Genomic DNA, 17,913 nt, shown 5'->3' on the forward strand with positions numbered 1-17,913 from the left:
ATGTCCATTTGTAAAAATCATTCCATAGTGTTCCAGTGAGAAAAAGACAGTAGCAGATAAATTTATCATTGAGGGAAGGCTGTAAATGAACATAGGGCAGTGAACTGTAATGTATTTATCTATTTCGAGTTAAGCACCTGTATCTGATGACAAATTTTTGATGAGCTCACTATCTTAAGCAGTGAACACTATGACTTTTTCTCATATTAGAGAAATGCATCTAATTTCAATAAAATATAAGAGAATTAGATACCAAAACTAAGTTTAAAAAAAAACATGTAGATTTTATCACTTTATTAGAGCACTCAAACTTTTAAAAATCAAGAATTACATTTTTATTTGAATATTATTGGAGATTAAAATTCATAAAGAAACTCATGTTTCTTTTTGTCTTCCAATAACACCAATAAAATTAAAATGATTGAATATTATAGCAAAATTAGATGCTCCCAAGAGCGGCTTTAATTTTATTAAGGAAAGTATAAGCTTCAGGAACTTTATCCAAACTAAAATATATTTTCTCAATGTCTATTATCCAGACAAAAGAAACATAGTTAAATTTTATATAATTTAATATTATTTTATATCTATATACTCCTGCCATTTTTAACTCTATAACACTACTGAAGTTGGATGGCACAAACACTTGGATTTGGTCTTGACAATTTAAGTTAAAAGATAAGTTTCACTTTTTAAAATTTTAAGAACTTGAAATCCGGATGCAGGTAATGGCATTCGAAGACCTCTATGGTGAATGCGCAAGCTTAGGCTATGTTTAAATGAAGGATGTTTCCTGTTCTCTCCATACAAATTATGTAATTCTTGGAATGGGTGAATGGCATAACATTGTAATAAATCCATCTCCGCGCACTTTAGGAGCTGCAGAAAACCATTTGAGACCAATAGGAACTTCGTTCTGAGATTTTGATTTCTATTACTTGTGCAAAGCTGCAAAACATTTACTTATATCATCAGCTTTTTAGTGTTTTAATATATAGAAAACAATTTTTAAAATTTCTATCATCAGGTATCCATATGGCATTTCCTTAAGAGATGCAATTATTAATATAGATGGTTTTCCTCCATTTTATATTGTATTCCTCTAGACACTGCAGAATAGGCCTCACAAAGTCAACATGTTCTGAGTTGTCCACTATCCTCAGCAATCATCAGGGAATCTGCAGGCATTTAGTAAATATTCAAGGGGGGTGGAGTGGAGAGGGCAAGGAGAAAGTCTTACCATCAAAACCTAACAATTAATATTATTGATTTTTCCCAATGTACTTGAATAATGAAACAAAGGCTTTCAGCTTTTAGAAGGTTGAATTTTGATAAATTGCTCTCTTGTCATGGAATTAGTATTGACGGGGACATTATATTATCTTTATGACCTTTGGAAGAACTATATCTTTACCCACTATTGTTGAGCAGTGAAAACAATTTCTTCAGTGATTTGTAACCAAGGCATATGCATGTAAATGTGTGTGGACACACAGACATACACTTTTATAAGTGTGCACACACAAACAACTATGCTTATCTCAAACCATGTACGTCACCCCAAAATACAATGCAACACTATATATTGATAACATGTTTTCACTTGGATTAATGCTATAAGGAAGTAATTTGGAACATGAAATTTTTTCCAAACAGTACAATATAACATACTTGAAAGATAAAAGGTTCAAGGCAAATAATGGTCCTTTTCTAGCAGTCTTTTTTTTTTTACATTACTGAGAATATTCTAGTACAGTGATAGCTTACTTTGATTAAGAAAAGGCAAGCCTCAGTAAATATCTGAAAAATGTTCAACAGTTTAGATAATTCCATTTTAAAGCAAGAGGTTTTGTGAATTTTCAAGTATGAGGGCTCTAAAACAAAGTTTACCAAAAGCTGTTTTCTCCTTTTTGAAAAACATAAACATATAAGAAAAATCTCTTATATTATAGGATGAAATATTAAAACATAGCCCCAGAAAAGAATTCTAATTTCCCCTAGGCAAAATATGGTTAGCAGCATAATTCACTGAATGCTTGCCTACCATTTTTTAGTGTGTTTCATAAATCTCAACTTACAGACTGAATTTTCCTTTGTATTTATATGAAAAGACGCTTAGGACACTAAACGTGGGAGCATTTTTAGATTTAAAACAGTTGGTATTTTTCAGGCTACAGATTTTCAGTTAAAATCGCATGTACTAAAAATTATCTTCTAAAAGATCTGAATAATATAATGGGGACCAAAAGTTGAATAGTCAGTTGATTTTGCAAATTAAGTCATTAATTTAAAAAATGTATTTTGTTGATTAAATTCATGCTTACTTCGCAAATGAATTGTGTATTTGTTACAGTAATTTCTTTTGAGAATTTGCCCCTTCCAAAATCAACAAAACCTCCGTTCTGCAATAATTCAGCAGAGATTAGCCAAACCACAGTAGGAGTTCTTAAGAACCAACGCAGGAAGCCAACTTACAGTTCAATAGCCCTGTTCTCATGGGGAATTGGTCTCCATCTTCATTGGTTGAGTAACTGTCAACTTGTTTCCAGAAATATCTGAGAGTAACAGAAACACTCACTGGGTTAGAGTTACACAGGAGCGGAAGGTCGTCTGTGAAATATCTACTGCTTCTCTCCGTGCACACGTCTAGCTGTTGCACTTCCACAAGCGTACATTCATTCAATCTCAAAAATCCTTTCAAACAGTTTAGTATCTCTCTGCTGAAGGCTTGAAGTGATGGGGATGATGTTTAAGATGGGGTCCTAAGAAGGGACAAATATATATATATGAGGCATATCACTTCATACATATTAAATAAATAGCAGGAATATGTTTACTTGTAGTGAAAGCATTAGCCCTGGACACACGGTCCCTCTTCCAACCATGTCTTCCCTGTTCTGAATCAGAACACACAGACGTCATTTTGTCTCTCTCTCCCCACAGTGACTCCTTTCTCCCCTCCCCTCTCTTTCTTCCCTCCCCCAAACCATAAGCAACATGAAAAATAAAGCAAACTACTTTCCCAAAGTTTACAAATTATTTAAGCAAACCATGATCATTTATATTTCCTCAAAAAAAAATTTTTTTTTTAATTAAATACTTTTTTAAGAGGTTCCTGTGGAGGAGGGAAGCACTCCATCCAACCCTTAAAAATATAGGGGCTACTACGCTCTCCCAAAGTGATAGTTTTCACTTTCCTTTAAATTATAAGCATACAAAGTTATTGGCGAAAATAAATCGTTTAAAAAATTAGAGCCCAAACCAAGATTGATTCTCAATTTTCTTATTAATACACCAAATTTTACATACTAGTTTTTAAATTTAAAGGTTAAAAAAATGAAAGAATTTAAAAATCAGAAAGAGGGTACTAGCTTTGAAACATTTTTCAAACGACTTTTTTTTAAAGTTTTTGCTTGACTTATCAATAAACGAAGTAGACTGATGTGGACTGTATCATGAAGAAAATTAAAACATTGCAGTGAAATAAACACAATCAGAAGATAAGCTCCTTAGCAAAATATTATTCTTATATCATGTCTTGTTTAAAAATCTTAACCTTGTTTGTCTAAAGATCAATATGGGACTACATAAATTTTTTCCACATGTATTTATGGTTTAAAAGGTAAGTGAAAAGCAAACATTACGTAGACATAAATGAAATGTCAAGAAAGGAAGGAAGGAAGGGAGGGAAGGAGGGAGAAAAAAATAGCCATCAAGCATCGACAATGCCATTTATGCTCAAGGGCTGAAGGGTAGTTAGAATAAAAAACAGAGGATAGTAGATACCAGTGGGCAGGGAGAACCTGATGAACAGAATTCTCTATTTCATAGACAGGGACAATCATTTTTTCAGTGGTTGTCATTGAGCCTTTCCTCTCCGTGCACCTGGCATGAGAGGGCTCCTTCCTGCCCCAGCACCGGCACTCACTGTGAGCTGAAGATGGCGGGAGGTCGGGGGTCCAGAAGGCTCTGGCCGCGGCCGGCCCCTCCCCACCTGTGCTCAGCACCTGCACCTCCAGTCGGTAAAGCGAGGCCGGCCGCAGGTTGGGCACAGTCAGGAGGTAACGATCCTGAGGAAGTTACATAAAACGAGAGGCACATCAATTATCTTTCAAAAGTAACAAACAAAGGAAACATATGTTGATGACATTTTATTCCCCATATGAGAATATAGTATAAATGCACGTTAGAGTGTTTCTTTTATAAATATTTTAAAAATCAATTTTATAGAGATATATTTACATATCATACAATCATCCAAAGTGTACAATCAGTTGTTCACAGGACCATCATATAGTAGTGCATTCATCACCACAATCAATTTTTGAACATTTTCATCACTCCAAAAAAATAAAAATAAGAATAAAAATGAAAGTAGTTAGAATACCCAAAACATCCCATATCCCCATCCCCCCCATTATTCATTTAATTTTTATCTCGTTTTCTACTCATCCGTCCATAAAATGGATAAAGGGGGTGTGAGTCACAAGGTTTTCACAATCACAAGGTCACACCATGTAAGCTATATAGTTATACAGTTGTCTTCAAAAATCACAGCTACTGGGTTGCAGTTCAACAGTTTCAGGTATTTCCTGCTAGCTATTCCAATACACTAAAAACTAAAAAGGGATATCTATATAATGCATAAGAATAACCTTCAGAATGAAATGTCAACTCCATTTGAAATCTCTCAGCCATTGAAACTTTTTGTTTCATTTCTCTTCTCCCTTTTGGTCAAGAAGCCTTTCTCACTCACATGATGCTGGGTCCAGGCTCATAGCCAGGAGTCATATCCTGCGTTGCCAGGGAGATTTACACCCCTGGGAGTCATGTCCCATGTAGGGGGCAGGGCAGTGAGATCACTGCTGAGTTGGCTTAGAAAGAGGCCACATCTGAGCAACAAAAGAGGTTCTCTGGGGGTTACTCCTAGGCACAATTACAGTAGGCTTAGCCTCTCCTTTGCAGTAAAAAGTTTCATCAGGGCAAGCCCCAAGATCGAGGGCTTGGCCCTCTAAATTGGTAGTCCCCAACGCTTATGAGAATATCAGTAACTTCCTAGGTGGGGAAGTTTAAACTTGCACATTTTCCCCCAGTCCCTCAAGGGGGCTTTGCAATTACGTTTTCATTCTCTGCCTACATTACTCTGGGATGTATTGGGACTTCACACTACACTGTACAAACCAACAGATCTCACTCCCTATTCAAAATTCCATGTAATTATGGTGTTTAGATAAATTGACCATACAAATTAAATTATATAATGTGCTACAGAAAATATAGATTTCGTACCAAGTAAACATTTCTTCCTTTGGTCTCACACAGAAGTTCAAGTTTTAAAACACTGTCAATACTGTCCCTTACCTTTTGGCCTGATTTCCCTTAGTCCTTACCAGATCAGATTCATTCATACCTCTAATTGAAGCCTGAACTCTTTTTCAGCTGTTTTTAACATTTGCTGTATGGGGTAATGCTGACATTCATAGCTGCCAAACTCTGGCCCTGAGTCTCAGGTGTCACACAGATACCCGAAGTTCCAGGAAACAACCAGGTTATTCACAAGGAGCTCAGCATCTCAGAATTTAGAAATATAGAGTGCTTTTTAAAACCACATCGGTCTCCTAATTTGCTGGAGCTCTCTACCATATGGTTCCTTAGCACCTGCCTAAATGCTTGGCATCCTAAGATGCTTGGCAGAGTTAAAACTTGCCAAGATGCCAGTTCTCAGGGCTTAGTCTGGGACTTCATTTTTTATTCTTTAGCATAAGACTTTCCCAGGGTTTAAAGTTTTCAGCTGCACATCTTATGATGTGAATTCTTGATATTCTGAATTTCAGTGAATGAGCCAACTGCTTTCCTTAAAACACAGTATCTGTCAATGCCCATAATGAAAAATGTTTATTTTTATGCCAACACATTCTTCTCAAAATGCAATAAAACCTAATACATTCTTAAAATAATACTTCCTAATTCCATGGAGTTTTTCCTTCTGGGATTTAAGTGTTCCCCCCCCCCCCTTTTGATTTTGGAGCAGGAGTTGGATATTCTAAGGGCATTTTCAGAGAGGGTAAAAGCCCACACAAGATTTTTTTTTTTTTTTTTGTTCAAGTCAAGGAATTAAGTGGCCTGAAAGACAGGCCAACTCATTATGGGCCCTAGCCAAACTTGAAGGAAAAAAGGACAAAAACCAAGACTCTTTCAGCTTTTTTTTTTTTTTTGGTCCAATTCAACACTTCAAATGGACCATGTCCACTGGGCTGAAGGGATGCAGGGTTAACAAAGACAGAAGAGAGATGCTTAAACATCCTCCAAACAAGATGGAATGGAGAAGGTCTGTGGAACAGTTGGCTCTCATCACTGAAATGCATTTCAAGGATAGTTGATGCTATTTCTTAACTATTCATGATAACCCTTCTGACGTGTTGCTAATACTTGCAAAGCACTCTGAGAAGATGACCAGATAGGAATGAGACTTGGGAGTCCAGCCCACGGCACAGTGGCAGTGCCCGTGAGTGGGGTGGTGGTTAACCCTGAGAAGGTGGCACCTACAGACAGCAGGATCTGGGACTGTGAAATGATGCTGTTGGGTAGGCTGTTCTGTCGGCTCTCTGTGGTGAGCTCAGCCCAAGTCACTTGAAACCCAGTCGTGGGCTGGTAGAGGTTTGCCTTGGCCATCTTCCAGGAAAAGTGGCCTGTGACATTCCCATCTTGGACAATGAATGAAGCAGACAGGTTCTCCGGCTTGGTGAGCACTTGGGAAAGAAGATGACCTGTGGCGATGTGAAAATGAAACAGGCAGTTAGGCTCTTGGAGAAAGAGGGGCAATTGGTTCTAGTGGATCTTCATTGTAGGCATTTTAGGCAGCCCTTTTGCAGGGAAGGGAGGTGCAAAGCTGACCTCATTCTTTAAGCCTGGGTTCAGACTACCACCTCTTTGGCATTAGAGAGTAAAGGGTGTATGTTGACAAAACTTCTCATGACTGTAATTTTGTGCTAGGGGTTTCTAACCCTCTGCGCCTGAGTCTTAGAACCTTGCTTTGGGGAATGGAAGGGGGAGAAGTTTAGACTCTGACAAGACATGGCTGTTCTTAGAGAGCAGATGGATGGATAGATAGATACAGGGAGATGGATGGTTACTGAAGTTACTAGAAGGATAGATAGAAGATGGCAGGGGGTTGCATTTAGGTAGCATGTGGAGTGGACATATGGGAAGATATGGGTGCTTGGTGATGTTATGGCCAATGGTGTGGGACAGAAAGGAAATAATTTATGCAAGGTACCCAAAACACAAGTGGAATACAAATGTTTGGCTTCACTTTTAAAAGGATATCACCAGCAAAGATTCATATTCCAGTTGGATAATTATATTGCAATTTAAACAAGAGGTGCTTATAGTTTCTAGGGTCACATGAAATATAGTTTAAAAACGTTTTTGAAGTGCTGCTGGAAGTTCTGCAGGTCAAAACCTACCTGCTTCACCAGGGCAACTGACAGGCTTGTGGCTTCTCCCCTTGAAAGCAGAGCACGGTGGAGTAGTGAAGAGGACAGTTTCCTCCTTCAAACGGCCCTTCGGCCGTATGGGTTGGACAGTCACCTTATATTTGCAGGAAAATGACAGATCTTGAAGAATTATATAATTTTCCTAGAGCAAAACAAAAGAGAATATGCTACCAATAAATTTCAGTTGGCATAAAAAAATTGGCTGGAGATGAAATCATATTCCAACAAGGATATTTTCCTATATAGGCAGCATGAGCAATATGGCTTTTATAAAAAAGCACAAAGGAGACGCTGTCCATGTTTGGATTAATTACAATTGTGCAATACTCCCACAGCTGTGGGATACAGCGCTTAGAGTTAACCAGGACCATAGCCGCACGACATCAAAGCAGCTAACTTCTGATGTCGGCAATCAGCTCTTTGAGTTGGCAGCAGTGCGGGTGGTAGTGGTGAGCTGTAAATATGAAACTAATTTTTTTCTAATATAAGAAAAATAACTAAGACTTCTCTGAGACACAGGCTTAGTTTATATATGCGAATCTCTAAAAAAATTGAAGATATTCTTTTAGCAACATTTTTTTCCCATCGTGGAGTGCTGCTATTGGTCTGTGCCATTGTGTTGTGATTAAGTATCAATGTGAGAAATAGGCTGAGCTGCAAAAGAGTCAGAGTCTTAGCATATTTATTTATGCTAACACTGAAATACAACATTTGCTGTTATTAGAGTTTGTCTCTGTGTGTCTTTTATATTTGCCTGTTAAGGGATGTTCATCTGTTCTATTTTAGTTTGTTAAATCTTCATGGATGTCACCAACTGCACCGACTGTGCATCTTTATCCAGTACCCACTGGATGAGAGTTGGGGGTCCTTAGCGGGCAACAGCTGGGCTGATGGGAAAGCATGGGACAAGGGTAAAAGGTAAAACGGAGGCTCAAGCCCTCCCCTGGGCTACTCAGCAAGTGTGAAAGGAGAGGGGGATTGGTGCCTGGTAATGCGGGGCTCTATTTAATAGCTGATAGGAGGAACAGCAGGCCCAATGTCACAAAATTCACACCAAAAAGCAAAGAGGAAGGAACAAAATCCAGACAGCCCCAAGCCTGCTGTGCCTCTTTGGGAGTCCGGGTTGTTTGTCTTTAGGAGCAGACTGTACTTCATATGGAAATATACTGGTATCCAATGTTAGCTGCTGAGGATTCTGCTTTGCAGACACTTCAGGGATGCTTTCATACGGCATACAAGGCAGACGTCCACAGCAATAGGTAAATTAGCTGATGCGGCATCAGAGAATGAAAATCAAGTAATTGGGTCTACAAGTCCCTTAAACATGAACACAGACAATTTTATAGCCTTTAGCAGTGGTACTTTTTTGGGATCCTGATTCTTTTTTCTACCAGATGCATTACATATGCTCAGGAAATCGATATTATGATTTTCAGCATACGATGGGTAGTAGGTGGAAAATAAGGCAGATACCATGGAGTCCAAGGTGCACAAAAGGTAAAACAAGTAAAAGCCCCCCCTGCCCACACATATACAAAAAATGATAAATCCTGCTTCTGTTTATTTCTTCTTTCAAATACGCTTCCCATTTAAAAAAAAAATCTGTTTTCATTTTTTATTGAAGGCTGCAAATTTTGGAAGAACTTAAGTTTAAATAAAGGGGCAATTTGGTGAACATGGGTTGAGGCCAAGTCAAATCCAGCATAAAGCCGTGTTTCTGCAAATCCAGTTATGTGCTTTTCTCTTACTGTCTTAAAGTTATCAAATATGTAGAATCAGATATGATTCTAAAAATACTGTACTTGGTTCTGTTTTTTTCATATTTTTTATTGTAAAATGTAACACATATACATAAAAGTGATAACTTTCCAAGTGCAATTTAACAAAAAGTTAGCAAATTTCAAAGAATATTATATGTTACAATTCCACAGTTTCAGTTATTTCATTATGAAGTATAACATATATACAAAAAGGTAATACCTTTCAAAGTATGATTTAACAAGTAGATGTATAGGAAATTTCTGAAGTTATTAAGACTCATAGTACCATAGTTTCAGTTATTTCCTACAAGGTTCTCTTAAACATGTTTTCTTGGTTTACTGATTCTATTATTTTCTTCTATAACTCATTCATTAGCCCCCAAATATTTGGAATATTATTTTGAGTGGTATTGACAGAGTTGACATCTTCAATACATTTAATGTGCATTAAAGTTAAAAATGAAAACATCGGTGGGTGGCATATAGGATGGATAGCATCTTTTGCTGACTGGATGAGTTGGTGCTAGTTAGGGACACAGCAAAGAGAGGTGACAGATGATGTTCAGCATCATAGAGAAACTCACTGTTGAGTTCAGTCAAAATTCAGAAAGTAATTCAACAGTCCTCTCCAGAGAAAAGGAAACAGATATTCAGAAGCATCACCCCACTGGCCCAGGGGCTCCTTAAAGCTGTGTTTATCTTTGCTTTTTCGGACTTAACTTGTGTTTCAAGAGCAGACACTCTCGGTGTAGTGTTGTGAATGGAAAAAAGAACAAGTAAATCACTGACCATCATGTTTTTGTCTTTCATTTCATTATGCAATACCTCCCTTGTGTGAAGGAGTTATCCCTTTGATGTGTCTGTTTTCACAACCTTCTGCCTAATCAACGTACAAAGGAAAAGTGAGTGTACAAACTACTTAAAGAGACAACAGCACAGTCTACATACGTGGGTCATGCCCGAAGATTTCTCCGATCCAGTTGTCTCGTTGTGGGAACATAATTCTGGAAACCACTGCACATGGTATTGGTGGACACTGGGATCTATAATACCAAAACACACAAACAAAAAAAAATAGGCCAATGTTCTTAAAAGTGTGAAAATAGGAAGGGAGAAAATAAAAGCCTAAATGTAATCAAAGACTGCATGGGCAAAGGGGAATTTTAGGTTCATATAAGTTACCGCACACACACAGAAATATCCATAGAACTGTTCAACACACAGAATAAACCTTACTGTAAACAGTGGGCAAGAGTTAATACCAAAATTATAATATTGTTTCATCAATTTAATAACAATACCACGCTAATGCAAAATGCTCATAATAAAGAAATTTGCGTGTGTGAGAGGTGTGTATGGGAACTCTGCAATACCTGCATGATTTTTTTTTGTCTACGTAGAACTGCTTGAATTAAAAAAACACAATTAAAAAGAAAACCGCATGTGTGAGCCAAATAAGGCTTGCAGGTTTTGTATAATTCTATTATGATTTAGTCATTAAGAACAAAGATAGGAGAAAAAGTACTGCAATGTCAAAGGAACAATTGTACCTTTACAATGTCAAAGGAACAATTGTACCTTTACAATGTCAAAGGAACAATTGTACCTTTAAAATTAATGCAACATATGAATTTTATGGGTTAATTTAAACTTGTGATTTAATGTTAATATGATTCAAATACTAATATATAAAATGTAACAAAATCTTGCCTTAATGAACATATAATATTGATGCTTTTTAATCTACAGAATGAATTTCAGCAGCTTTGAAGAAAATTCTGGACAAGAATTGCTCCAAAGCCAATATTCCTGATAGCACATGGGCCACTGATAACCTGAGTGAACAAGCACTTCAGAAGAATGAGAAGAATGTTTTAAAGAATTATTGAAACTATCTATTTTTCTTATATTCTTATGAATGCACAGGCATGGTAAAGATAAAAATGGGTGTCGTCCCAGGGGAGTGAATCTCCCTGGCAACGTGGAATATGACTCCCGGGGAGGAATGTAGACCCGGCATCGTGGGACGGAGAACATCTTCTTGACCAAAAGGGGGATGTGAAAGGAAATGAAATAAGCTTCAGTGGCAGAGAGATTCCAAAAGGAGCCGAGAGGTCACTCTGGTGGGCACTCTTACGCACAATTTAGACAACCCTCTTTAGGTTCTAAAGAATTGGGGTAGCTGGTGGATACCTGAAACTATCAAACTACAACCCAGAACCCATGAATCTCGAAGACAATTGTATAAAAATGTAGCTTATGAGGGGTGACAATGGGATTGGGAAAGCCATAAGGACCACACTCCACTTTGTCTAGTTTATGGATGGATGAGTAGAAAAATAGGGGAAGGAAACAAACAGACAAAGGTACCCAGTGTTCTTTTTTACTTCAATTGCTCTTTTTCACTCTAATTATTATTCTTGTTATTTTTGTGTGTGTGCTAATGAAGGTGTCAGGGATTGATTTAGGTGATGAATGTACAACTATGTAATGGTACTGTAAACAATCGAAAGTACAAAAAAAAAAAAGGGTGTCAAAATAATTCTAAAACACTATTTGAATAAAGCAAAATAAATATTCTAAAAGTAAAGAAAACAAATAAATTTTCATTACAGCCTTAATCATAAAACAGAAATGCTGAAGGTACCTAAATGTTTCACTGTAATGAAATAATGCTTTGTGTGTGTTTGTGTATGAATATATAATTATAATGATAAACCCATACAATCAATGCATGAAAAATGTGAAAAATACATAATATAGAAAGCTCACATAATACCATATGAAAATAGATCTATGTATATATTATATGTGTACAAACACACATATATACACACATGCATTTTTATCTTTAAGTAACAGTGAAAACCAGATGTGTAGGAAACTTCTAAAAGGAAATCCAACAAAACACCTTTTCCATGTAATGATAGGTGCCTTTTCCTTTTTTTTCTGTTTTCCAAATTATCTGTACAATGGGTCTGCCTTTTTTTTAAAGATTAAAACCAGTTTCAGGACTTCCGGGAAGATGGCGGGGTAGGTGAGGGCATGGGCTTCTCCTCCATGAAGAAATGAGAGAGGGACCAGAGGATGCCCGGGACCACAGTTTTGGGGTGTGACCGGCCACAGAGGGGTGGGGACATGGAGGGAACATGGACAAAAACGACAGGGACGGTGACTCGAGGGACGGGTGAGTTTTTTCTGGTTGGGACTGCCTCCCAGGCCCGCAGCGGCAAGACAATCTCTGGGCAAGAGTGAGCAGTGGCTCTCCACTCCCGTGCACCCACCTTGGCGGTCAGCTGTGGGGGGGGATCCTGCACAGCCAGAGGGCTGGGAGCTCCCATGAGGAAACCCAGGAGGCAGAATTTGCTCTCCCCTTACCGAAGTCCGGGAGTGGGGTGGGGTGGGGTGGTGTGTGCACCGGGAAGAAGCGGAAACAGGAGAGGGCACCATACCAGTGCATCAGGAGCCCCTCCCACACCCCAGAGACTCACGGGTGCACGGCAGGCAGGGAGCTGGGCATGTATGATCTGCAGGGTGCCCTTCAGAGGACTCCCTGCCTAAATGCTCAGGGTGCACATTGCAGCCCCAGGACTGGGATTCTCCAGAGCACACGGAGATCTGGTACACTGATTGGTTCCCCACCAGCTTTGGACTCCACCCAGCACACAGAAGTTAGAGGAAGACCAGCTTGAGCGTGCCATCTATTGGTAGGTTAGGGAAACATCACTCCAGCAAGCTATCAAGAGTGCCACCTGCTGGTAGGAATGGGAAACCACACACCAAAAGCTGTAGCTCAAGGGCGCCACTTGCTGGCAGGATTGGGAAACTGCAAGCCAGCAAACTGTAGCTCTCCCAAATTATATTTAAATGCTCAATTAATCTCCATTTATCAAAATAATCTTATCAAGACAAGCAAATGCCCCAAAGCCAACAGAAAATCACAGAGCACTTGAAGCATCTAGAAGATATGGACAAGCCAAACGAACAAATTAAAAAGCCAAAAGAGACACAAAATTTAGAGTAATTAATTAAGCAAGTACAAACAAATCTCCAAAAGAACTTCAACGAGGTGGCTAAAGACATAAAGGAAATCAAGAAGAGTCTAGAAGAGCATAAAGAAGAATTTGAAAGAGTAAATTAAAAATAGCAGATCGTACGGAAATAAAAGACAGTGGATCAAATTTAAAATATACTAGAAACACACAACAGCAGATTTGAAGAGGCAGAAGAAAGAATAGGTGAACTAGAAGACGGTAATTTAATGTGAATGCACAAAAGAATAAATGGATCTCAGAGAAATGATGGACAACATAAAGTAAACAAATATAAGAATCATTGGCATCCCAGAAGCAGAAGAGAAGGGTAAAGGGCTAGGGTGAGTGTTTCAAGACACAGCTGACGAAAACTTCCCAACCCTTCTAAACAACATAATATGCAAATCAAAGATGCCCAACGAACTCCAAATAGAATAAATCCAAATAAACCTACTCCAAGACATATACTGATAAGATTGTCAAATGCTGAAGAGAAGAAGGTTCTGAGAGCAGCAAGAGAAACACGATTCACCACATACAAGGGAAACAACATAAGACCAACTACTGACTACTCAGCAGGCAACATGGAGGTGAGAAGGCAGCGGAATGACATATTTCAGATTCTGAAAGAGAAAAATTGCCAGCCAAGGTTTCTTTATCCAGTAAAGGTCTCCTTCAAAATTGAGGGAGAGCTTAAAATTTTCACAAATGCTGAGAGAATTTCTTAACAAGAGAACTGCCCTGCAAGCAATACTAAAGAGAGCTCTACTAGCTGAGAAAAAAAAAGGAGAGAAGGGCACAGGACTGAAGAATATTGGTAAGGGTAACAAAGGAAAAAAAAAGAGGGGAAAAAAATCGATATAACAACTCAAAACCAAAGGATAAGATGACTGGTTCAAGAGCTCCCTTCACAGTAAAACCAATTTCAAACAAAAGTTGTAACTCAAAATAATAAATATTTTGAGTGTTTTAGTCATAAAATTTATTTTCTAGGAAAGACATGAAAATGAGTCAATATCCCTGAAATCACAAAATTTAAGCAGTTGACTATTGTTGACTGCAAAATGAGATATAGATTCCCAGGAATCAATATCAACTCTCTCAGAATTCACAAACAGCAAGGCAATGTAATAAAACAAAACAATACCAGGAGGTTTTTATATGTTTCATTCTGTGACTTTTATTTCCTATCAATATTATGACTTGGCACGTCCTCTTTCACAAATACTGTCTATCTCTGTGCTACGTAAAACAAATAACAAAGAAGCAAAAAAGAGTTCACGCACCTTTGGTCTTTTTCCAGTAGACCTTGACTTGCAGTTGGTTGTCTTGATAGACTGGAACTCCGATTTCCAGGAGCTGTGAGGGCCGTCGTTTTTGAAAAGGGGACTGTATTGGAATCACACCTTTTCTAGTTTTCTCCAGTTCTTCTTCTACAACAAATACAAAGTACAGCAGTCTATTGTACTTGTTAACAAGGATTAGATAACCAGAAATTCATCCCCATGTTTTTAATTTCATTTTGTAATTATATCATATTTAGTGCCAATTTTCAAAGTAAAATATAACTGCAGATTCTTTCATGTTCAAAGTGATCACCCCAACTTCATAATATATTGGAATACCTAAAAATATACTACAAGCACTCTCCAGAATTCAAGTTGGCAATCAATGTATATTTACCATGCTTGAAAGGTGCTCTAACTTAATAAACTTGGAACATTTGGAGGAAAGAAATACATGTCATTATAGAATTTTTTTTTGAATTTATGAAGGAGGTAACCAAAATAATATTAAAATACCATTTGATGAAAACAATCTTTCAAAGAAATGCAGCATTATATATCAATTGTTGGTCCAAAGCCCTACACAAGAAATATGGTTGAACTTTGTCAAATTAGTAGCAAAGAATATACATTCCAACAACACAGTTGATCTTCATATCAGTAAATGCCAACATCAATCACAGAACTCAACAACCTATCTATCTACTCTTCAAATTAGTGGCAGGTGCCCAAAATGCTCCTAGACATTAAAGTGAAATATTAAAATATTTAGCAAACGAAATGAAATACAATTGTGACAATACATTAGATTGGGGGATGGAACACAAGGATACATCCATTTGTGGTGTTTCTGTGAACATTTAGTGAGCACTTCTTACGGGCCCAGTACTGAGCCAGGAGTCATGGATATAAAGCTTTTGTCCTTGAGGGCTCTGGAAAGCACGACAGACCTGTCTGCAGAGAATTACCGGCCCAATGAGACGGCTCCACGATGTACACAGGGCTGTAGGAGCACAGTGGTAGGGGACAGAACCGTGGAACTCTGACAAGCCCCTGTTACCCGATTCCCGAGAAAGCAATGGAAGACTTTTTGATGCAGTGAGTTGCAGCAGCACACTGTAAGGTTGTTTCAATATGAAATAACATTTTGTGAAGAAACCGGGACGCTTTATGGAAAACTAGATGAGAGTATGGTGGGATGTATATATGTATTTTATCATGAACTTTTGCTTTTCTGTTTTCTATTTTAAAATGTATTCAGCATGTACTCTTTTCAAAGCAAGGACAATACAAAAGTGAATAAGGTAGGTTCCAATCTCAAGAGTCACATATCCAATGGTAGAGAGAGGTATACGATCATAAAACACAATGAAATATTTCTTTGGATCAGGCAAATTCAAGCTTTTATTCCTAGGTCATTTCTTATAGTGTCTCAGTTTAAGGTCATCCTGCTCTAGTTTTAGTTTTCTTTGTAATTTTCTATTTAGTTTAGTTATATATTTTCCTTCTTGGGCCATGAATGAAACTAAATCCTAAAAGCAGTTGGGATCCTTTGTATCTTTGTATTTCTGATTCCTTTAGCTCAGAATGCACCAGCACCAGGGACAATTTTCCTTGTTCTTTAAAACATCCCATAACTCTGATATCTCCTTGATGAATATCTTACAACGTAACCTGAAAAAACATCACTCCTCAATGTGCCTCATTCTCCCAGATTTAAGCTGTTTTTTTTTTTTTTTTCTCTTTAATTTGCTGCTCCAACTCAATCTTGAACTCACTGGATAGTGAACCTTACCTTAGCCATCTTTGGGATTTCCACTGCCTAGCACAGTTACACATGCATGGAAGTTGCTTAATAAATATTAATTGGAGGATATGAAATGAATAAATCTGAGAATTGATGAATGACTGAATGGCTCTGTTGACATCACCAAATATTGACTTGTCTGGTGCTGTGTGGAATGTTCCGATTATGTTCACATGGGAACCTTTCAACATGGAATTCCAACATGCTCTTCCGGGGCGTGTTTTCCTCGCTGCAGTAAGCGCAACAAACCTAACTTTTTTGACTCCAAGTCTTGGCTTGGTTGGTGAACTCTGTCCCTATTTTATTTATATTTATAGAGCCATCTTATGAGATGGTAAACTTTTTCTGCCAAGAGCCAGACAGTAACTATTTTTGGCTTTGCATGCTCTATGGGCTCTCTCCCGAGTACCCACCTGCTGTTGCAGCACAAAAGCAGATGTGGACAGTACACGAATGAGCGGGGCTATGTTCTAATAAGATTTATTCACAAAAGCAGGTGTTGGACTAGATTTGGCCTTCAGGCCATAGTTTGCAGACATTAAGGAATTAGTATGCATGTGCTAAAAACAAAAACATTAAGAAATGTGTCCAGTTTCACACAATTGAAACAGTAGTGAAGTTGAGAGTTAACCCCAGGGTTGTCTCAAGCCAAGCTTATGTCCTTCCTTCCCAAGGTGCCTCCTCCTTAGAGAGCTCCAGGTGATAACTTACAGGGTTTAAGAATAAGGATGGCAAAAAATTTACCCTCCTGGCCTTGAATCTTTCCTTCAGGAGCTCACTGGTTCTAGACTTTGCACACATAGAAGTCCTGGCCTTGGATTCAAGACTTTCCGGCTCTCTGATTTCCAGATATTCCTGGGAGATGCACCAGGTTATGCTGTATTGACGATGTTAGATATTACTGAAATTTTCCCAGTAAAGCTGTGAAGTTCACGCTCTTGGAGTGAGGCAACAACAATGAAGGAAAGTTGGGGAATCCAGAAGAAAACTCATGTCACCTCTCTATTTTGCTTTACACTGGTGTACCCAGTGAGTCATTTATGCAGAGGATCTGATAAAAAGGCTTAGAAACTTACCTTAGTCTGGTTTATATTTAGAATATTTTCAAGAGTTCAAATACATGTTTGGGCAACTGAGAAACACTGACTAAAGCTTCTCCACGGTGCACACAGCCTAAGACACAGAGCACAGTGAGCTCAGAGACAGGGAGGAGGAGAGAGACAAGGCAAAAAAAAAAAAATCCTAGATCTCCTGGCCAGAAGCCATTTCTCTGTTGACACCACCAGGTATCCGCCTGGTTAAACTCAGTCTTTTTTAAATAACTAAGGATTTAAGATTTTCACAAGCCCAATTATGTCTCCAATTTCTTTAATAATCTGTGGGAATAAGAACCCCTCAGGAGATAACCAAGATGAAAGTGTGGAGAACTATGCTTAACCTCTATATGAATTTTGTCTTCCTCCTCCCCTTTAGATCCTATGCAAACCTTTATTTTTAATTCTAATGTAAGAACATAATTTATGTATTTCA

The 17,913-nt window shown here is 38.1% G+C and overlaps 1 protein-coding gene across 5 annotated transcripts in view; it reads right to left on the bottom strand.

Moving 5' to 3' along the window:
- Positions 1 to 1,719: 1,719 nt before the first annotated feature.
- The window catches only part of ANOS1 (anosmin 1), a 205,124-nt gene continuing 188,930 nt past the window's right edge, over positions 1,720 to 17,913 (bottom strand). For 4 of the 5 annotated variants that reach the window (XM_037822310.1, XM_037822312.1, XM_037822313.1 and 1 more), the window contains 6 exons: positions 14,577 to 14,723; positions 10,205 to 10,299; positions 7,467 to 7,638; positions 6,547 to 6,767; positions 3,929 to 4,070; positions 1,720 to 2,555 (listed from right to left, as the gene is read on the bottom strand). In XM_037822310.1, the coding sequence (XP_037678238.1) occupies positions 2,494 to 2,555; positions 3,929 to 4,070; positions 6,547 to 6,767; positions 7,467 to 7,638; positions 10,205 to 10,299; positions 14,577 to 14,723 (839 nt within the window). In that variant the 3' untranslated portion in view covers positions 1,720 to 2,493. Of the gene's footprint in view, positions 2,763 to 3,928; positions 4,071 to 6,546; positions 6,768 to 7,466; positions 7,639 to 10,204; positions 10,300 to 14,576; positions 14,724 to 17,913 lie in introns of all 5 variants that reach the window. The other variant, XM_037822311.1, reaches the window with a different exon arrangement.

Source organism: Choloepus didactylus, chromosome X (genome assembly GCF_015220235.1).
Source record: "Choloepus didactylus isolate mChoDid1 chromosome X, mChoDid1.pri, whole genome shotgun sequence".
NCBI classification, from domain to species: Eukaryota; Metazoa; Chordata; class Mammalia; order Pilosa; family Megalonychidae; genus Choloepus; species Choloepus didactylus.